Source organism: Hippoglossus stenolepis, chromosome 10 (genome assembly GCF_022539355.2).
Source record: "Hippoglossus stenolepis isolate QCI-W04-F060 chromosome 10, HSTE1.2, whole genome shotgun sequence".
Classification (NCBI taxonomy): Eukaryota; Metazoa; Chordata; class Actinopteri; order Pleuronectiformes; family Pleuronectidae; genus Hippoglossus; species Hippoglossus stenolepis.
The window spans coordinates 3,140,852-3,162,795 of NC_061492.1; the positions used below are offsets into that span (position 1 = coordinate 3,140,852).

A 21,944-nucleotide genomic window follows, 5' to 3' on the forward strand; every position below is an offset into this window, starting at 1 on the left:
CTTTGCTTTCTCTTACTGTGTACAAGTTATATTTAAGCAAAAGAATTATGGTCTCATGAAGTCAAATAGATCATAAATAACTAGTACTAGCCAATGGGTGCAGGTCGCAGGTGTATGTGGGCGTGCAGTGTCCGTAAGCTCTCAGTCAGGCTCCACCCCTGCTCCTCCAAATGTAGTCACATACACATGGCTTCAAAACAGCTCATAAACCATTGGGTGATGTCACAGTGGGTTGCGTCTTGCATGCAACAAAGGCCGGCATTGAAGCCACATGGTCCTGTATGGTCCAACCTCTCGTCCTCTGGCAACTGATAGATCATAAGATCCATCAGAACAGAAACAACGAATTGTCACATTTGAGGAGTTGGAACGAGACCAAGATCAGAGCATGACTATAGTTTGTTTGTCTGTTTTCAGACGTGAACTCTGAAAAACTCGGAAAGGAGTAGGAGTAGTAGCAGTAGGAGATTGTTCAGGTCAGACACAAAGACAGGGAAACTTCTGGAACATTCAGGCAAGAGGTGGCGTCTGGGTGGAGCAGCAGGAGGCAGGACGTGATGTATACATTCTGCTGTGGACAGCTCAGTGTTTTTGTTTACAGCTCATCCACACCGGCGTTGGCCACCAAATCACCAAAAGCTCTAGAATGTCATTGTCTTTCGTTGCGTGTGAGAAATATCTTCAACATGCCTACTCAGAAAATATCTGGAGCAACCGATTCAGACTTTTCTCTCAGACAGTCCCTTCAGAAAATGTCATCAAAATGTCCTGACTTCAGTCCATGTCTGAAAGCAGCTAATGAATATTTCTTATCTGATCTACAATATTTTGTAAAAATAGACAAAGCAGTATGTCCAAGATAACTGAGCATGAATGCATGCATTGTGACATGAGTGCACGGCCACGACATGTGACGCTCTCGCCTTCACGCCATTCATGGTTTGCCTGCGTCCTAACACAAGCACGACGAGGGATTCAGCGTAGAGATGTTCCTCAGGCCAGCATAAGTCACGCTGAGCTTTGAGAAAGCGTAATGGTGACCAGTTGGGTCAGTATGGTTGACAACAACACGACATGTTGCAGGGTGGCTGGGATGTGCTCGGAGGAGACTGATGGAGGGGGTGTGTCCTGACGTGAGGTTCGCCCTGCCGCACGCTGGCCTGCCATAGGCTGCTGTCTGGTGGGCTGGAGTAAAGGAATGGATGGAGAGGGAGGGGAGCGAAGGCACTAGGACCCAGCGGCGAGACAGCGAGTAGGCAGGCAGAGTGGGGCTGAGTCACTGCATGTGTCTGAGAGGCAGTCAGAAACAAGAGAGAGCCAGAGAGCAGAGGTGATCTCACACTCATCAGCACAGGATAACACAACCATGATGGGTTGACTTGGGGGGGGGGAAGCGGTCGGAGAGAGGAAGTGTGCATTCGCCCAACACTTGCTCAGCCATGGAGACCAACAAAGTTCTTCATTTCGTGCCCTCGGGTAAGTGAAGCAGAGCTCTCCAGAGCTGCTCCTCAGCTGTGCACGACACAGCGCTCACTGGGAGAACCTCGGGGTTCCCTACCTATAGTGAAACCTGAGAACCCCCCCCGTGCAAAACATGTGCAGCCCACCTCCACTTCCACTCGGAGGGAAGGGCAGATGTTTGGGTGTGCATGTGTTCCACTGTACATATTATTCTGTTTGCTCTTTCTGCATACTTAGGAATGTGGCTGCTTGTGACAGAAACCCTGTTTTGGTGTCCCTTCTCAGGGGAGGTGCGCTTGTAGAAGCGATGTTTTGCTCACAGAAATAAGGCATCTTTTTTCTTTTTTGCATTTTAGACTGAGCACTCTTTTGCCGTTTTTCTTTCTCTCTCTCTCTCTCTCTCTCTCTCTCTCTCTCTCTCTCTCTCTCTCTCTCTCTCTCTCCTCCTCCTCCTTCTTCTTGTTTATGTCTGGTATGCGACACAAGAGGTTCCTGCGTCGTATTTCTTCAGTTTTCACAAAAGCTGAACCTTGAGAAAAGATTGCATTGGAAACCTTTCAGGAGAAAAAGCCAGTATACCTGTCGAGCAGAGCACAGCTGGAATGCAGAGAACGCCTGGGCTCATAATGCACTTTCTCATGTGTTGCACTGGCGGGGCTCGTGCACGTGCGCCTGCTAGACAGAGCGGGATCGACACAAGAAACACTGTGTGTGTGTGAATGTGTGTGTACAGTTGTGTGTATGTGTGAATGTGTGTCTGTTCAAGAGAAATTGAAGAAAAAAAAACAACATTCAGCTTGTGTGTCTGTGTGTTTGTGTGTTTGTGTGTCTGTGTGTATGAGAGGGAGAAAGACGGACAGATTAGTGTTGCTGACAGCCACAGGGGAGCAGCGAGTTCTCCCCTCACTCAAAGTCCTGAGAGCCCGCAGCCCATTCGGAGGTGTGATGCGGCTGCCTTCTCACTTTCATTTTGTCTGGAAAGGCAGAGCAGGATGCTGCGTCTTGGTGTGTGTGTGTGTGTTTGTGTGTGTGTGTGTGTGTGTGTGTGTGTGTGTGTGTGTGTGTGTGCGTGTGCGTGTGAGAAGACATTATATGGAAAAATGCAAATGCCGGAATATTATCTGAGACTGTGTGTACGTGCATGAGTGTGTTTTGTTTGAGAGTAAATCCCTGTGTGTGTGTGTATGGCTTAATGTGCATGAATATCTGCGTGTGTATTTGTGCGTATGTGTTTGTCAGAGTTCAGTCGTGCTCTGGTGAGAGATGTGAGTGTGTGTGTGTGTGTGTGTGTGTGTGCGTGTTTGTGCACCAGCGTCATACACTGTGCACACTAACTACATTTCCGAGTGTGTGTCGGGGCGTAATGGACACTGCTGTGGCTCGTCCTCTGAAGAGTAATTTGCATTCATTTGCTTAGGAGCTGATCAGAGGCGGAGAGAGGGCAGGTTTGATATTCACAGCAGAACAATTGTGTTCTGTGAACAGAAAGGTATTCGAAAGGATTTCCATTGAGGAAAGGTTGAGATTTGGGTTTGGTGGTGACAGCAGGGAATGTCTAATTCCGTTGATTCAGTCATATCTAATCATTTTAATCCCATTCATTCTGTAGATTTTTGCATCTCGTGACTTAACCTTGGATTTAAATGCACATGTGAAGGTTTTAATGCCCTGCAGACCAAGATAAAAAAAAAAATAGAGTCTACCTGCAGGACTATGATTGAGATATTGATCCCCGCCAGCAGTGGGTTGGTGATCTGAAGATTATATATATCGTGATCGATTTTTAAGTCGTCCACAATCTTCTTTTTCAAGTGAATCGTAGAGGTTGTGACATTTTATCACATTTACAGTCGGTCCACCCCGATAACATGAATCTGCGTTACATAACTACGTATGTGGCTGTGCGGGTTGGTCCAGTTAGATCATGTGTCTCTTTCATGTGTGACATGTGTGAAAAACAATTCAACTTGAGCCAGCAGCATGACTATATGTACAAAGTTGGAAAGATACAATCAACTGTAAACATTCCTGAACAACACAATGTGGGAAATACAACACAGTGTGTCCTATAGACTGTGCATAAAGACGGACGACATGAAAGCTCCTCAACAGGGAAGCATCTGGAGCGCCCTCTGCTGGCTTTCTGCTGTATAGGTCATAAACTCTGCCTCCTCCATGTTAGCAGATGGGACATGGACCAAAATGTCAAAGTACATGTCAAATGCAATGATTTGGCACGAGATGGCAGCGTTGTTATCTCAGATATTTTGGCTTCATTTCTGGATAGTGGAGTCCATCTTTGTTTTTTACTCCATCACGTGTCCTGGGTGCTTCACTGGGGTCGGAAACAACCCCACTCATCTGTGTCTCTCGAGGTCCCAGAGCACAAACGGTTATCACTGATCTGGAGGTTTCTTTAATGTAATATTGTGTTGAGATGGAGCCAATAGATTGTGGGCTGGTTGGAGTCTGGATATTCTCAGCGGTACATTTAAAATATGGGGAAAGATCCCCCACTTCCCAAATTCTCTTTACTCTGGATTTTATATTGTTCTCATCCTACTGAAGATAACAGAGCTGAATCTCAATGGACACACACAGGCCACAGAAACTGTCTCTCACTGGTGTTTACATCTCTGAGCGTGAGCGATGCCTTATTGCAGCGTATTGTGAGTAATCCTCCAGATTGTGTCATTATCAGTGGCAAGCTGTCGACAGGTGAAGGAGCAGCCGATGCCGTGGGAGGAGGTCAGGTGATCTGGGATTCGTTTTATGGACTTGTAAATTACAACAGAGCTTCCTCGTATAATTACTCAATGTGATAATACCCCAGTTAGTTTTTTAATATTCGAACCCGAGGTGTTGATGGTTTTAACGTCCTGGACGAACAAACGCCTGCAGTGTGTTAACCCACTTACAGAACATTGTTCATTAGTGAAAATGGGGAAAGGAAATAATTGGCTTCATAGTTAATTGACGTTTAGTTGAATCATAGTTTGATCACATTTCCTCTCAACATTTCTGTGATCACTTTTTATTATGCAGGTGACATTTAAATCCCAGTAACTTAAATTTCTTGTTTAATTGCTTTACACATTAAATTGGGCTATTTTAATATTTATAAAGTTATAAATAATCGATCTAACATCAAGTTTTATGCATTTTTGCCATAATATGATAGAATAAGAATATATTCTCATCTCAGAAGATCAACTCAATTTAACTGCAATTAAATGATTAAATAAAAAAAAAATTGTTCTTTCAAATGCACGATTCACAGATGCAATTAACAATTATTTCTTTATCAGACATTTTTTCTCAATAAATAAATAATCTCTTCAGTAAAATGTTTAAAAATATTTTTTTTATCTGTGAACATAAGCAGTTTTAGAATCTGAAACTAGGGAATGTTCTGCAATTTTTGCTTGAAATACAACTTGAAATTCAATAACCACATTTTTTGTCGATATACTGCTGGTAAATATTTTTATTTTTTTGTAAGAGCTACTTAGAGAGTACAGATCCAGTTCTGGAGACAAAATACTAATGTTGTGCGTGTGTGTGGTGCTTGTTTTAAACTGTTCTGATTAAGTCATTATGACATAAAGCTGAGATCTCCAGCGTCGTGCGAGCAGGGCGTCGAACTTCAGGTGTGACGGACTGATCAGCGTCACAGCCGTAACCCGCGGAGCCAGAAAAGATCAGCATGGCGGACACATAGTGGCTGTGTGAATTAGTAGTTCGACCATGTGGAAGTGGAGGTGTGTGTGAAAGATGGATGACGTGTGGCGGCGGTGTGTGTGTGTGTGTGTGTGTGTGTGTGTGTGTGTGTGTGTGTGTGTGTGTGTGTGTGAATGTGTGTGTGTGTGTGTGTGTGTGTGTGTGTGTGCTGTAGATGTGACAGTGATCTCTGATCAGTATTCACCACTGGCAACAGATCTCAGAAGCTCCAGCCTCTGAGCACAGCCATCTGGGCAGAGGAGAAACACACATCGACACATACACATATACAAATTATTATACAGTAACACACTGAGATATCGCAAAAGCACGTCTATGCAAGGCACGACACGACGGACACACACGTCCAGGTATATTCACACAGAGAAATGCACACTCACACCAACTGTCACAGATATTGTCCGTATGCTGCACGTAATTACACACACAACTCACTCTATCTCCATAATTTGTTGGTTCACACGCAAAGCAAATTATGTAGATGTGTCAAGACAGACACTCATCATGCACAGTTCAAGGAACACAGAATGATGACCACACATTCATTACAATCAACACACACACACACACACACACACACACACACACACAGACACACACGTTTGTCTTTATATCTCTGCCTTGCTCCATCTTTGTTTTGTGTTTTCCAGTGTCCCTCTCCCACGCACACATTTACATACATGGACTCTTTTTTTTATCTCACTTTGTGTTTTCTGTCTCCTCTCATATTTATTTTCAAGATGACTTGTTATATTTGTCACAAATGCGGAGAAATTAGTGAAAATAATAAAAAGTCAGGTCCCGGTCAGGTGCTACGTGACATCGCTGCTGTTTATTTACTGTGTCAGGAGTTTTCGGAACAAACACCTCTTCTGTGACCGGTGTTTGTTTTGCGCTGTGATTTTAATCACTTAGTGTGTGAGTGATAAAGGATTTTATCACTCTGACTTCAATGAGGTGCAATTACCAAAACAACAACAACTGCTGCTACAAATAGAAGTACAAGTCAAGCTAAAAGGATTTCAGCAGCAGTGGTACCATGTGGATTATTTTGAGAATTATCTTCTCAACTGAAGTAGAAAACCACTCATGTGGAAAACCACATTTATGTTTTTAAAGTCCGAATAGAAGAAAGCCTTTGAGCTTTAGCTTTATGAGTTTGTTCAATAAAAACATAAATATAAAATACATAAATGAAATGTAAAAGTATGTGTGAGAGATTTGGTAGAAACCAAATTTCATCGCAAAGCTTAAAAGCTTCGGTGCATTTTGGCACAAGTTTCCCTCCTTTCAGTAGATGCAGATGCACTTCTGTTCACACACATATCTATTTTTCTGCATGTTCTTAATGAGAATTTGAATTTCCCTTTATAAAAATGGACTGTATTTATGAATGGGGTTTATCTAGTCCAAAAGCCCGGGATCGAACCCTTTACCCTTCTGGTTAGTGGTTGACCCGCTCTACCTCCTGAGCCACAGTCTGTCCTTCTATTCCAATCTGTCAGTACATTGAAATAATCTGTAATGTTTAGTTTTTTCATTTCTTATCTCACCAAGTTTCTACGTTCAGCAGAAAAAAAACCCATCCATGTCCCAATAAGCATGAAGCTTGTTTTAAACGTGCTTCACACCACACACCTTGACACACAGACATTTTGATTAAGGTCACGAGAGCGTATAAAGAAGCTTTTTCATAAAACAAACAGTGTGTTTTTATCAGAGCAGTTGTTTGATAAATGTATTTGTTCTTCCTCACCGCTGGGTTTCCTCAATTCTGCAGCAATTTTCTGGTTCCTAAGTAGCTATTTCGTTCGATGTGTCTCGCTCGTCTTGTCTCTGGCAAACATTAGATTTATTTAAATCGATGTCCGTGCTCCGCTCTCTCTGTGCACAGTTTGCGGTCTGAAGTAACACACACTCGTCTTTGGTTAATTCAGTTTGGGGGGCAGTTGGGAGTGCTTGATTAGATGCACTGGGTCTCCCTGCAAACGAAAAATCTTTTGTCACATAAAAATGAAATCACGCAGAGGCATAAATCAAGATCCTGATGTTAATACGATCAATCATGCCACCCTAGAATTTAACACTTAGGTCAAAACCAGTCTCGCTAAATGTGATGGCTCGATTGATTATGAACAATGGTCAGATTCTTTTTTTTTTGTAATAAATGTGACTAAAAGTACAGCGGCCACTTATGAGAGAAAGCAGTGAAAATGTCTAAAACAAAAGTAAAATCCAATAAAAACCGTGGAGATAAATGCAAATCAAACTTATCAAAAGAGGTTTTGAGACAAGATTTTAAAAGAAACTCTTTTAGTGTACAAGAAAGTCTAAACCTGCATGTGTCAAAGTAAAAGCACCAAAGGGTGATTAAGACCAGGAACACAACCATCAGTAGGTAAAAGCCCGGAGATATAAACTTAGCCACGCGTTTATGCACCCGATGCATCATGAGTGTAATTGTTCACGACACTCGAGGAGGATAGCCTCCAGTTACTTCTGAAATCACGACAGAAAGAGAGAGATTGTGGTTTCATCGTAGACGGTATGAGAGGATCTTTAAATCAACAACTGCCCCTATCATTCATTTTCTTATTGCGTTATTGCGTTGTGTTAATTTCCGAGGACGTGCACAACCGACACACCAAACAGATGCGTGATCCGTGAGCCAGGATTCGTAAACACGTAGTCATAAGTACGTTCCTCTCCAGCAGAAGGATGTGAACTCGGCTCAAATCAGTAATAAACTTTGGTGATGTCAAGAAACGAGCCAAACATCAGTTCACTTAGTTGTATTATTAATAATAGTTTGTATAAGTACTGTATTGTAGTACAGTAGTACTTTCAGCACCATGCTGACTCTACATCGCTCTGCAACATCACAGTCTTCTGGTCTTCACAGTCAGCAGAACATACAATGTGAAGAGTTTGAATCACTTCTCTCTTCCCCTAAAAACAAATCTATTCTGAATTCCAGCCTAATGTTGACTTTACAAGCTAATTAAACAGCCAATATTTACCAGAACCAAGTATAAAAACAGCCCTGTAGTTCCAACATGGTCTTCAACATGTGACTCTCACCAACCTCTTAATTCCACATGTCAGTGCCTCATACCCTCCAGATGTGGATGTATAAAAAGCATCTATTGTTGTATGGATGAAAGCTTCTTCAATGGTCAGATAAAATGGGGTTTTGGGGTTTAAATACCAGTTTGCTGCCTCCTGGAAAAACAACCAGTGATCACAAATGGAGTTACAGCACTGCAGTTATTTTAAACCCCCGATAATAAAGGCAGAAAGTCTCAGAAGCTATTAGACTTCAGTTTTATTCACAAAATGAAATGGAAACACTTGTTTGTCCACATTATTTGTTTTAGTTTCCTTTGTTTTGAGGAGCAGATGTGTTTGGATCTCAGTATTTTCGAGGCTGTGGACGATGAGAGACTGATGTTGGTGCAGATTTGATCCACTTTCATTTGACTTCTCACAGAGTTTGTGTCTTAATCTCATTCAAAATACAAGAGATGCTTTTCACTCGGTAATAAAACACATTGTCGGCTGCCGTTGTCTCTTTGAATTTAAAGTCGAGGATCACGAGGCACATAATCACTTCCACAGCACACGCACACACAAACACATGAAGACGGGGTTAATGCAGCTGCTTTAACACACACAAATGCATGTTTAGAAAATAACACACACAATGTTGGTGGTCCCCCCCGCCCTTCTTTGGTCATGAAATGCTGCTCTGCTTTGCTGTTGTGTAATCAGGCTGCAGTTTACCAGCACGTGCACACCCATCCACTGCACATGAAGGCGTCCTCCACAGGTTACAGTACAGGAAGCAGTGCTGTGCACAGGCTAGGTGCTTGTTTCACTTCCTTCTCGATGTCGCTCTGCACAGAGATGTGTGCTGTGCAGTTTACTCTCTCCCCCCCTTTGCAGTGAATTTAATTTAAAAAACAACAAACAGAACACAACAGAGCGGTAGACATGGCACTCGACTGCTCGGCTCCTCAATATATACCCCCACCACACACACACACACAAACACACAAACACACACTCACACATTACACAAGTAATTATTCCAAGATGTCAGAGGATGTCGATGAATTCCCAAATCTTGATTGTAAAGCTGTCTCCACGTGTCTGAGAAGAAATATCAATGTGCTAATTAGACTGTGGCAATATGTATTAGAGGTATGTGACACTCACACACACATGAGCATGCAGAGACATGCACACACACACACACACGAGCATGCAGAGACACACACATGTCCTATCATGTATGACCCACCCAATTCAGACAAGATGCATTCTGAGCTGCAGAAACAAGTAGCCTCATGTAGGACGAGTCCTGCAGACATTTTCTCCTTCGCGCTCAGACCGTGGTTTTTCATGCCGGCCTGCTATTTTCAAACAGCTGTTGAATGCCGACTTTGCACAGACACACACACACACAGACACACATGCACACACTAACTATGTGTGTTTTTTATCCATGAGCGCTGTTCTGCTCCGTTCTTTCACAGAGTCGGATGTCCTCTTTGTCCTTGCCGCATGTCGTACCAGTGTAATTTACGTCCTCCATATGCTGCAGTGCCAGAATTGAATCCGCGTCCCAGCTCACGTTGTGTAGTTGATGTTACATCTGTAGTTAAGGTCTGTGTGAGTAACTTTGTGTTGTAGAATAAATGTACAACAACATGTGAACACAGCCGCAAAGTCCAGACCGAGTGACGTGCGAGGGGCGAAAGGATCTCAGCTCCAGTGTAAGAGGAAGACTCACAACGTCAAACAGACAAAAGAAGACGCAAACCCCTCCACCCCCAGTGTCAGGTGGAGGATTAAACAAAGAGTAGCAGTGAGACGTAGATCTGTAATCTGGAGAACAGTAGGAAGCCACGGTTCCTTAATTTAAATTCTGTCAGTGGCGGAGTGGGAAACAACCGAGCCAATCAAAGAGACAGCTCCTGCACAGGGCAGGGCTCTTACACTGCTGAGGTTAGCGGTTTGATTCTCACCAGGGCCCCCGCATACTAACAAGGTACAAATACTCAATGGCCATTTGATTTAATATTCACCTCTTTTAAAATGTCCCGTCCTCTGTCTGCTACCGTAGGAGAAAGTCATTTATTTCCACATGAAACCGGCAGGAACACGCACGGTATAAATGAGGACCTCACAGATGGTGGAGACTGACAGCACGTCACATTTACATTAGAGTCTTCTCCGCGGCCGCCTCACATCGATCCAGTAAGAACTGTGCCTTTGTAGTTTCAGTGGGGGAACACCACGAAATGAAAAGCAGCGAGACGGGCTGTCGGGTACAGCGGGCAGGCGGGAGAGCGGCGTACAGTAGAGGGCCGTGTGGAGAGAACAGCAGACTTAAAAAAAACGAGATGGTGGCCTGGCTTTAATCGAGCCGGAGGAAGACGGGAATGTGCAAGCAATTAGCAGGAATCCCCCAGCACTGACTTTCTTATTTCTCTCCCCCCCCCCCTTCTATGAAAAACAAGACAGCCAATTGCTGCAGCCAGCGGTTGGCTTGTGTGCGTGCGTGCGTGTGTGTGTGTTTGTGTGTGTGTGTGTGGTGGAACAACCCTCACTTGCACACTCTCCATGAACACACACACACACACACTGTGCGCGTCCCTGCTGCAGCACCTGAGCAAAATCCTCTACGTGCTGTGTGGGAATGAGAGGACTGAAAATGAGACATGAAAAGAAACACAAGCACAAGATGTAAAAATGTTAAATATCTCCAAAATAAAGCCCAGGAATGGAAAAGGGAAAACAGAGGAGGTGGGGGTTTGAATTGGGGCACGTTCCTCCGCTAACCTCCGTCACGATGCCTCGTCTCGCCACGCCGCAGACGGGGGCCGGATTTATCTGTGAACTGGCAGTAGCCAGCTCACTATAACTATCAATCCCTCTCAGGTGAAAGGAGCAGAGGATTACTGCAGAGCTGCTCAGTCCACAGACCTGACACCAAAGGACACTCTGCTTAAATCCGCGGAGAGAGAAAACAGACGGGCTGGAAAAACAGACGTGTTGCGGGAATGATTTTATTCCTTTTGCTCACATGTAGATTTTTGATTAGAAAAGAAATGAATTACATCGAGGGCAAACTGGAGAGTTGTGTTTTGTTCTGTGGCTGAGGCCTGCTGCCCATCCAGCTGTCAATCACAGTATGAAATATTCTCGTAGAGTTCTAGTTCCTGAAAAATAATTAAATCAATCTTCTGTCTTGTTGAACCTGTTTGGTCTGCGCTGCCTGTGGCTCTCTTCCTTTTAACGCTCTGTCGTTGCTGCACCTCAACCTCCAGCAAATGTAGTTTTCGGATGGAATGACACATTTGCGGACACATACATGTACCAGTAGCACATACATGTAGATAAACATGTTTGAATGCACAGCCTCCCACTGCCGTCCAGCATCGCTCTCGCTCTTGGCCAGCTCTGTGGTCAAGGCTCTGCCGTGACATCATCAGCGTCAGACACCAGCCTTAGGACACAGCTGTCATCTAAATCAAACCGTGTCCGTTTTTTGTTTTTCCTCTAAAAGAATTTCTACCGGTATCTCCGGTGCTAATTTTAAATACTGGGGCAATTGCCACTGAGTAAACATTTTCTACATCAGTGCTAAAATGACAAAGTGTCACGGATTAAAGGAAACGTGACGAGGCGAGTGTTAGTGGAGTGAATCCTGAAGAAGGAGATTTTTCCAATTTAAATCCGATATGTTGACATTTTTCGCATTTAATTATTCTTTTTTTGCCAGTCACTTGTCACAATGTGGCATTAAAGTTCTCTACATTTCCTTGTTAACAGAGTAGGCGTCCCTCACCGAAAACAGGGGGCAGATGCGTGGTTCATTGTACCCTTGAGTTTGAATAAGGACTTCTAGCAATCTTTTTTCAAGGAGACACAGGGAGGGACAAAAGTAGATTTTCTTTTACTGCAAATGCGAGTCATTGTATTTCAAGGCTCTTCGGATAAAAGCCTCCATCAAATAATTCGGTGTTCCCCCGACTGGAGGACAGTACAGTACAATACAAGCATGTTTACTATAATGGAAGAAAAATCTCCCTCGGAAAATCAATTAATTGATCATCGAATTAGTTGCTTATTCTGTGTCAATCGACAAAACAATTAATTAGACGTCATGGTTGTAAGATGGATTAGTTGATCACCCTTTAAATGTGTTAGCTGTGTCCTAAGAATACAGATTTCATGTTATAATAATAAAATTCAGTCTCATAATCTCCGGTAAACAAATGTGTCACCACAAGAAAGGTGAGATTTAATTGAAATTGAAGGGCTACGTCTCAATTTGTGGCTGTTGTTAAAGATTCCACATGAATAAACATCCAGGAGCTTGTAACCTGCAGAAGGCTTTTCGTTGACAGCTTTGATGAAACCCATCGTGGTTTCCACCAGACGTGGTGGAAACCACTCACTGGTGTGGCTCAGTGAGCACAGCATGCTACAGAAACTCTCAGAATGTCAGGGTGGCTCCTCACCTTGTATTTGATATTTTATTATAACAGAGCAGCCTCCTCTCCACCAGACTGAGAGTTTCCCAGGTCAGCGTGATGTGGATTTGACTTCAGCTGGCGATGGAGCGGATAAGAACCCAAGTACATGCGCTTGCAGTTTGGGCTTGTAGGAGCGCCCTGAGAGATAAAGATGATGAGCGAGATGTCGGGAGGAGCACAGTCCTGCAACAGCTGCAGGATCTCTGTCACATGTAGAGTTATTGTTTTACATGCTCTAACTTCACTTCCTTACACTGTAGGATTTGAAACCATTAAATTACCTTGTTATGATACCAGAAACCAATCAGGAGTGCAGAGTTCATTCAGATTCAGCTTTACTATCAGGTTGCAGGTCACATTTAAACATAACATTATGCACGTAACATAAAAAAGAGAGCAGCCATAAAAGCATCACGTATTGGTGATATTTCAGAGAATGCCACCAGATTGGGAAATGCCATGTGAACACATTGTGCAAATATACAACATGTGTGTAATAAGCGTGCACACTGAAGTTTCTTAAAGATTTCCGAGGGAATAAAAAGAAAACGGATAAAGGCCAAATGCCGACGTGCTGTTTAAAAAGTGTACACGTGCAAAGAGCTCGTCCAGAGCAGAGCATTGGGAGGAATTCCCTTTCTGCCTGGGATCTCTCAACGACCACAGCGCCATGGATGACGGGTGCCAAGAGAGCCTGTGGGCACAATTAGCCAACAAAAGGCCCAGCCTCCTCCTTGGTGCCGTCCCAGCCCTCGTAGATTCCCCTACAAACACAGCAGGGGCGCCTTTTAATCTCTTGCCCTCTTCACGTCAGACTATCAGCCTCACCTCCCCTGTAAATTCCACGGTTTGTCCCTCCTGGGGCGTCAGGCATCTGTTTTGCATGTACCTGCAGTGCACTGGGCTGCAATCGAGAGGGACGGTTGGAGCAGTTTCAACCTGGCTGGTTTGTGCACACACCCAGGGTCGTAAGAGTTAACTTCCTGTTGTTTTGGAGTATTTAAATAACATCAAAACGCTTTATTTGTCGCCGTTAAAGCCGAGTCTGCGCTGGGTTATAGTAATGAGTTATTTATACCTATAAAGTCGTTCCCAGCGGTTTATAGAATGAATGAGGTCCCCCCCTCTCTGTTGATTAAATACCTGCAGCCATCAAACAGCAGCAGGGATGTTTAGGTGTATTACATCTGCAGTGTTTCAGCAACGCACTAATTAAATGCAGGTCACAGACCGTGGGTGCCTGCGTATAGAAATGTAGGATTTATCTCAGTACCATCTATAAATTAAAAATATCCTTTATCAGTAGAGCGAGTATTCTCAGGATGGTGAAATTATATAGTATTCCTTTATTTCTCAGCTGAATATAGTCCCTAACAAAGCACACAGTTTATTCAGGGCCTGTTTTGAAAGCTTTACATTTTAATGCCATAGACAGACTGAAAGCATAAAGAGCCCGTGTTCTTGACAATAACAAAAATTACATCTCGCCAGTCTCGTTCTTTATGCAAAGACACAGCATTTCCTGTTGTGTCAATAATATCTCAGTTTCTGCCTCTGAATCTTCTCACAGTATTTGCCCAAACTATTCTATTTTGGCACATGTTAAATATGTTCGCACAAGAACTGAGATTGTTTTTAATCTCTCTCACTTAACAGCACAGACTGCAAACAGTAATAAAGTGTTGTAGCCAAAATACTTTATGTTGAGCTGCTTTCAGGCAGGAGCTGAAGTCCCAACGTTGTCCTGAAACTTTCCACAGGGGCTGTATGTGTGAGGCAAACTCCGGAAAATGTCCGGAGTGTTTTTATGGATCGCTCCGCACCAGTATTTGGTAAAGTTGTATATTTGTTCCTTGCCACTCACTAAAATACTAAATCATCTGCTGTTTTTTAAAGGGGATTAGAGGTGATGGCAATTATTAAAGCTCCCTCCTGACTCCCCCCGGCTTCAGACTCTTTCAGATTGTGCCACACTGCACCAGGATTGCGTTTGTGCCTGTGGTCACCGAAAATGCATAAACTTGTGTTTTGACTTTCTGTTTCCTCTCCTATTTCTCATTACATTTTTCCAGTAAATTGGAAACTGTACCTTCAGCCTGCGTTTATAATATTTTCTTCTCTCACTGAGAATCCTCTCTCTCGGCTTCACTCGCTGGAACAACCTGCCTGTAAACAGTTTTGGGGGAGTCTGGGTTTCCTGCAGTGTTTTGCTGTAATGATGCTGTGGCTTAGTAAGAGAGGTGGTAAATCAGATTAAATGGGAGCACGTACAAACACCTACAGGTCGTCAGCGCAGTTTTTTGCCTCTGGCGTCTAAATCACTAACACTATCCCTGGATGTATTTCATCAGGACTGTGGGAAGTCACGTTCCCCTCACTGGCTTTTTCTCCTTTGAGTACACAGAGATCAAAAAGGTGAATTCAGAGCAGAAGCCAGGGGTCGGCCGCTCTTTGATTTGTAGCCCACGTGGGTGTTTGTGTTTCTAGATTCAGAAACGTTAGGAAACATCTCAGGTAACATTTCCCTCTCGCTGCGTGTCTCTGTCAAGCAGCTGTTAACTCGCTCGTGTCACATCACGAGTCCTGGAACTGATGCAAAAACCGCAATCGCTGCAACGGCAAAAAAGCAGTCGCCTGCCATCTCTTCTGCAGATAGCTCGTATCAGACGACAGTTCTGGTTTATCAGGAAGAAAGAGTTTGTCGTGTGGCGTGTTCTGACACCATATCAAGCGAAGAACGGAGCAGCTGCCTTGCTTGTGGGTTTGTGACATGGGAACTCGACTGACTGACACATATTCCCCTCATGTGTATGATGAAAGGCCTGACTCTAAGTATGAGGCTCGCACACAAACACCCACACCCACACACACACACACCCACAGCAGATCAGTCAACGCAATGACACGTGCGATACTATTCAAACCGACTTCCTGCTTACAAGAAGACAGCTTCCTCTTTCCTGCAGAAAGTTATCATATATAACATCTTTCTCTCTTACTTGTGTCTGACTGGGGTCTATTCTACCACTGTTTGTATTTATTTCGTTTCTAAAATAATGTTCTGAGAATTGGTAGCAAACAGCTGTTAAAATACATTATAATATGTTATTGTAAGTTGTTTATTTCAATCACACAATCCTAAAATCAGTAATTTCTCTTTTTTCTTTCATGTTGTTATTTATTGATGATCTGAAGCATTTCACACATTTTCACCACGCTAACTTTTTTATAAATCCCCGTTTATGTGTTGGAAAACAAATAAGAAGTCCGTGTTCATCATTTTTACATCTTGCTCCAGGTTTGGGAAGTAAGTGATAAAGGCCATAATAATTACAAATAAATTATAATATAAGTTGCCATTAAAAACATTTGCCCTCTTTTTTATGGAACACCCTTTTGCAAATGGTTATAAAACAGCTCACTAATTCATATTTAATTTGACAATGAAATGAGGGATAATTAAAGGACCCCGCAGCATTAACAAACGTGTGTGATGAACCGGGGAGAAAGTAAAAATGGAAGCGTGTGGAGTGGAGGACAGTAATTGTTTCCAGAAGGAAAAAAACATCTAGAGAACAGTGATGAAACAGAAGCTTGAGCACAGATCTGGATCTGATCTTTCTCAGAATTTGAAACGCTGCGGTTGCATCGTCTGCACTGGCAGTGATCGGCACAGGGTGTTTATGTGGAATGCAACAAAAAGAGACACACACACACACACACACACACACACACACACACACACGTTTGTCTTTATATCTCCGCCTTGCTCCATCTTTGTTTTGTGTTTTCCGGTGTCCCTCTCCCACGCACACATTTACATACATGGACTCTTTTTTTATCTCACTTTGTGTTTTCTGTCTCCTCTCATATTTATTTTCAAGATGACTTGTTATATTTGTCACAAATGCGGAGAAATTAGTGAAAATAATAAAAAGTCAGGTCCCGGTCAGATGCTACGTGACATCGCTGCTGTTTATTTACTGTGTCAGGAGTTTTCGGAACATCTGTGGATGCAGCAAGCATTAGTCAGGTTTTCATCCAAATGTATCTGGAATTTAACCAAATTTTCAAGAAAATTTGCCAAAGAAAATGAGAAATTAATGCATTTTTCACTTATGATCAACTGCAAATATTATTTAAGTTAAGCTGCAGGTGACGCAACATGTAAGGAACAAATACATGCTGACATCCAAGCCCAGGTGTCCCTCACACCTTGTAGTTTTCATAGTTCACCTTTTCAGTTTGTTTCAATTCACACAATACAAGTGACTGTACTTGTGACTGCACAACGGAATAACCCTGATGACTGCTAATGAACCTTCCGGAAAAGACCATCGGAGCATGAAGTATGAAACGCTCCTTAATCAGCTCTGTCTTCCAATTATCTGCACGTGTGTAGCCGACAGAGGCCGAATGTATTAACTCGTAACCAAAACAAATCGTGTGGTCACAACGTGCAGCTCGTTTAACTTCTGCAGTACGATCACTCCTCACAGAGGATGAAGTGGCTCACTGCCAGGAGTAAAGTTGCATTTTTCTACAGTCTCACTTGTAGAATTTCCATTTCCATTGATCTGGTAAAGCTGGTAACATGGATGAGGTGCATTCCCCTCCAATCCCTCTAAATCTCTCTCCTGCGCCTGTCGTTGACAAACAGCTCGGTGTGATGCCGCCGCTGATCACAGCTCTCGGAGTAACACGCAGTTCAGAGAAGCAGCTTTAACAGGAAGCTGCCACATTAATACACGAGCAAGAGCCCACACAGGATGTTTAGATTCAAATATTTGTCTACTGGTTTCTGCGCATCATTGTGTACTGACAGTCGTTTTTTGTCGTACAGTCTCAGACATTACTAGATATTAACACAATTCACATTATTTGGCATTTAGAAAGGATGTCACCACTGAAAAGTAATGCTACCATGTCCCCTCCACTAACATGGATGAGGTGGGGTTCATGACCTGAGCCAGCCACCAGGGGCCTAAGTCAGCTGTGATTGTTGCCACTGCGACGCCCATGCAAAAAGTTGCGACATGCAAATTTCACACCATCTTTGTATTTTAGGTTGAATGTGCAGTAATAATATTATTGTCTTTATCATAACATAGATTTTAGACATTGTTTGGACAGCAGCTGTGAAAGATTCTGTGAGTTCAGTGCAGTAGCTGCAGGTCAGCAGACTGCATAACAGAGACGTGATCGACCTGTGTGTGTGTGTGTGTCTGTCTGTGTGTGTGTTTCTGTAGGAAAGTGAAGGGAAAATTGATGTTTATGTGACTGACATCACAATCAAACACACTTTGTAGCACAGAGGCAGCAGAGAAATACCCCCCCCCCCATGTTTGTGTTAACATGGCAGTTCAAATGAGGAAATTGATTTGAGGAACGTGGATGGAGAACACAATACTTCCAGAAATGTATATTATTCTCACGTTGTCATCGTTGTAAATCCTCGTGAGAACAAAACTCGACATTAACTTAACCCATGGTTGCATTTGTTTCCCCCCTTTGTTTCAACAAATGGCAGCAGTGTAAACCACGCATCTCAAGGTAACTAGGAATATGCATTTCCTTGTGAGAGGCTCAACACTCCCTGAAGCTCTCTCTCTCTCTGCGAGTCGTCAGTCAGACCGATCCTGAAGGTCACTCCATCCATCTAATAATTCAATTCATTCAATTTCAGCTTAATTAGATTTTTAAAAAGACGTCAAAGGTGTTTTTTTTTCTTCTTCTTAGAACGATTCTGTGATGTGGAAAAGCTCCATCGTATAACTAATGACATAGCAGCAGTAATACAGTACCGTGTAAGTACATCGGGTCTGTTAGTACTATTACATTTGAAGTAATAGTGAATCATTATGGGATGCCTATGTGCTTTTGTGCTGGGAGTCAGATGACAAGGTCAAAACTAAACTTTTAATGTCCGTTAGCTCAGTGTGAAGGTGGAGCCGGAGGACAGTTAGCCTAGCTAGCTTAGCACTGAGGGAAAATAACACTGAACTGTTTAAATCTCATTGGTTTTATTCTCACAAAACCAAAGTGTAAAAACTAAGAAGTTTTCTGTTTTGAGAGAGGTTATGACTCAGAAAATCAGTGCCAAGAGATATTCAGGCACCTCTCCCCATTAAAACCATCCCCTGCTTTTACAGTCAGGTTTATGTACATATTAAATAAATAAGATTGAACGTGGTTTTTAAAGAGGGGTTGAACGCAGCCTGGCTTCCTGCCCCCAGGCCCCGTCTTTGTGCTACGCTAAGCTAACGGCTCAAGGTTGTGTCGTCACAGGCTTTTTACTGTACAGACGTAATAATCTTCTCAACAAAAATAAATATGCACGTTAAACTATTCCCATGCATTTTTCTGTTTTGGGAATTTTTGCGCTGTTTGGACACGTGACTTATTCCTTGAATAAGATTTTAACGAAAAGGTGACCAGCGCTCTGTCGTAACAGCGACTGGAGCTCTTCAACGTTAGTGGTGTTAATCGAGAAACAGGCGCATTCACGACGACAACTGATTCTAGTGCGGGTCACTTTTACAGTTTCAGAGAGAAACAGCTGCAACTGGTATTACTGTATTATTTGTACTTATACTTGTCTTTATCATGAATCTCCCTAAGAGGGGAGACTTCTACATGCTGACATCTCTCCCCTTTATCAGAGTTCCACAGTTTCAGAGGACGGTCGGTTAAGATTCGACGTATTAAAGAAATGGGATTTTCTAATTCTGACATCTAACAGATAGCGCTTGTGTTTCTTTTCCTTATTCTGGACGACTGTGGGGAAATACGCGCGGAGACATATTGTCGATCTTTTGTTATGGGACGAATATGCAAACATATTGGCTTAATGCTGAAGAAAGAGCCTCACTGGATTCTAGTAGTGTGACAGCCCCCTCCCTCCCCTTTATCCTCCCTCATCCCTCTTTTCTTCCAGCGTGAGCCCACAATGTCTCAGTAACCTTCAAAGTATCCCCCGCTCCATATCTGTCTCGTCTTTGTGTGTCATCCGAATGCCGCGCACATCCACGACAAACACTCTGCAAAACGCTGTACTGGAAAAGTCTCTGTCGGTGCTTTCTGGAGTAGAACCGCTCACCAGATTAAGTGTAAATCCAAAATGAGATATCCTCCATTTAGGGGAAAATGCTGTATACCCCACTGTTGCCTGGAAGCAAAACTCACTATGGATTATCGCTGAATGTATTAGCGCAGATGAAAACAGTATGTATTGCTTCTAATCATTGCCTGTTAGCAGTTCTTCCACCTAATGAGCATGTTATTTTTCTGATAACACTTCTCACCGCTCTGAAGGGAATTCTTCTGTTTGCCCTCCGGTTAAACTACAGGATTGCCCAGTTTATTATAATAATTTTTTTTTGCTATATTTGACAGCTTTGGCCCAATTAGGAGAAAAAGTTTCACTTCCCAAACCTGTATTACAACGTTTAAATAGTCTGTTCACTGTTACCGCTCTGGTTTTTTTCTGTTAACAAATCTCTGTGGATATATTAAGGCAAAGAAAAACTATGGTCTTTGAGGTTATTTGCTCTCGAGGGCGTCACCGTGTCACGTTGTTCAATCGCAGCAACAAGCAGGACAATAAACACACAGCATTGTTTTGTCAACTGGGAAAAAAGCATGAAAACAGCAGTGGTTTTAAACCCTTTAAAGACGCGAGCCGCCATCACAGTCAGACTGGTGGAACCGAACAACGTGAAGATGCCTCCTGTTGGTCTGAGTCTTGAGCTGTGATATCGCTCCACCTTCCCGTTGCATAGCTAGCAGGTTGTGACTCAAACTGTTTGGCCATTTCCTGCGAGACGTTTTCAAACACACGACAGCAGCCCCCGAGTTACGCTTGAACAGAAATGTCGCCCCAAATACTTATGACTTCTAACACCTCGGTGTCCCTCCGCTGACAATCTGCATCACTGCCGTCTCCAATGTATTTGTATTGACTGAGTGACTCGCACCTGATCAGTGTTGTGACGAATGTTTGCTCTGGAGTGGTGTCAAGGTCGCCTTCGTCTTAACCTTTAGTCCAAATTGGAATTGGCAGAGATAAGATTCTTGTGACTTGTGCTGTTCACACTGTCGTGAAGAGAAAAAAAAGGGTTCGGGAACCTTGAGCCTCGCTGGCGAATGAATTCACAAAATATAACTTTTTCCTTTGACTCAAGCAAAGTTTAAGCCTGAACATCAGCCACATTCATTTGGTGCTGAAAAGATTGATAAGCAACAATTTCAATTCAAGTCAATTTGTCGTTTTCCCTGAGATGTGATGATGTTTATTCCAGTTTCATATCAAATGTAGGTTTTAGACTTTTTGCTCAGACGGAGCAAGAAATCGAAAAAACATCACCTTGGTTTTTTTTTGGGAAACTTCTCCAAGTTTCATTGTTTAGACGACACTTTGTTTAGACTGAAGAAACGCAGTCTAAATTAATGTCGGAGAAATGCTGAAACCCTGCAAATCCAAACGATGGCGCTGATTGGATGTTTTTCTGATGTGTGAGGAATCCACAGGAAGTTAAAAAACCTTGGGGAGCTTTGTTTGACCCACTCTCTCCAGCAGACTCGTTTTTCAGTTTAGCCAAAATGTCCAATGTTTGCATTCTTCAACAAAACTCAGCCATCTGAAGCTGAACTGATAGCATTCCCTCTTGTTTTCCATAACAACAGCACTGTAAACCATTCATTAGCAATTGGAAGATATAACCTTGAGCTGTGGGGGGAAACTCTCACCAGCATTTTTCTGTATTTTCCAACATTTTCGTAGACAATTAGAAAATAATTAACATATAATTTACACTGACATGTCCACTGCCCCCCCAGTAACATTTTTTATGTCTCCTCTGCGTCACATCGTCCTCTCGTGATATTCTCATCCCATCAGGCACCAAAACCTGTGACCTGCATTTATTCCTGCCAGTATAACAGCTTTGGATTCGCATCACACTGCCTCTGACCTGCGGCACTTGTTTGGCTTCGCGAGGTTAAACACAGCGTTTTGTTTATGTGAGTCGGCTCCTAATCAGAGGGATTTAAAATGTAAATGTTCCATCGGTCTATCACCATCATTACATACGCCCCCCCCCCTGGATACAAGACCCAGAAAATACACGGTGTGATTTTTGCTCGGAAATTAAATTCATCCGTCAGAACACGAGAGGGTAAAGCTGCCGAACAAGC

The 21,944-nt window shown here is 43.0% G+C and overlaps 1 protein-coding gene across 4 annotated transcripts in view; it reads left to right on the forward strand.

Annotated features, from left to right (window-relative positions):
* Nucleotides 1-21,944, forward strand: part of slc4a11 (solute carrier family 4 member 11) — an 85,855-nt gene that overhangs the window by 16,036 nt on the left and 47,875 nt on the right. For 2 of the 4 annotated variants that reach the window (XM_035168632.2, XM_035168634.2), the window contains exon 1: nt 1,278-1,476. The exons of 1 other annotated variant lie outside the window; for it this stretch is intronic. In XM_035168632.2, coding sequence (XP_035024523.1) covers nt 1,440-1,476 — 37 coding nt within the window. In that variant the 5' untranslated portion in view covers nt 1,278-1,439. Of the gene's footprint in view, nt 1-1,276; nt 1,477-21,944 lie in introns of those variants that run through there. One more of the 4 variants, XM_035168635.2, reaches the window with a different exon arrangement.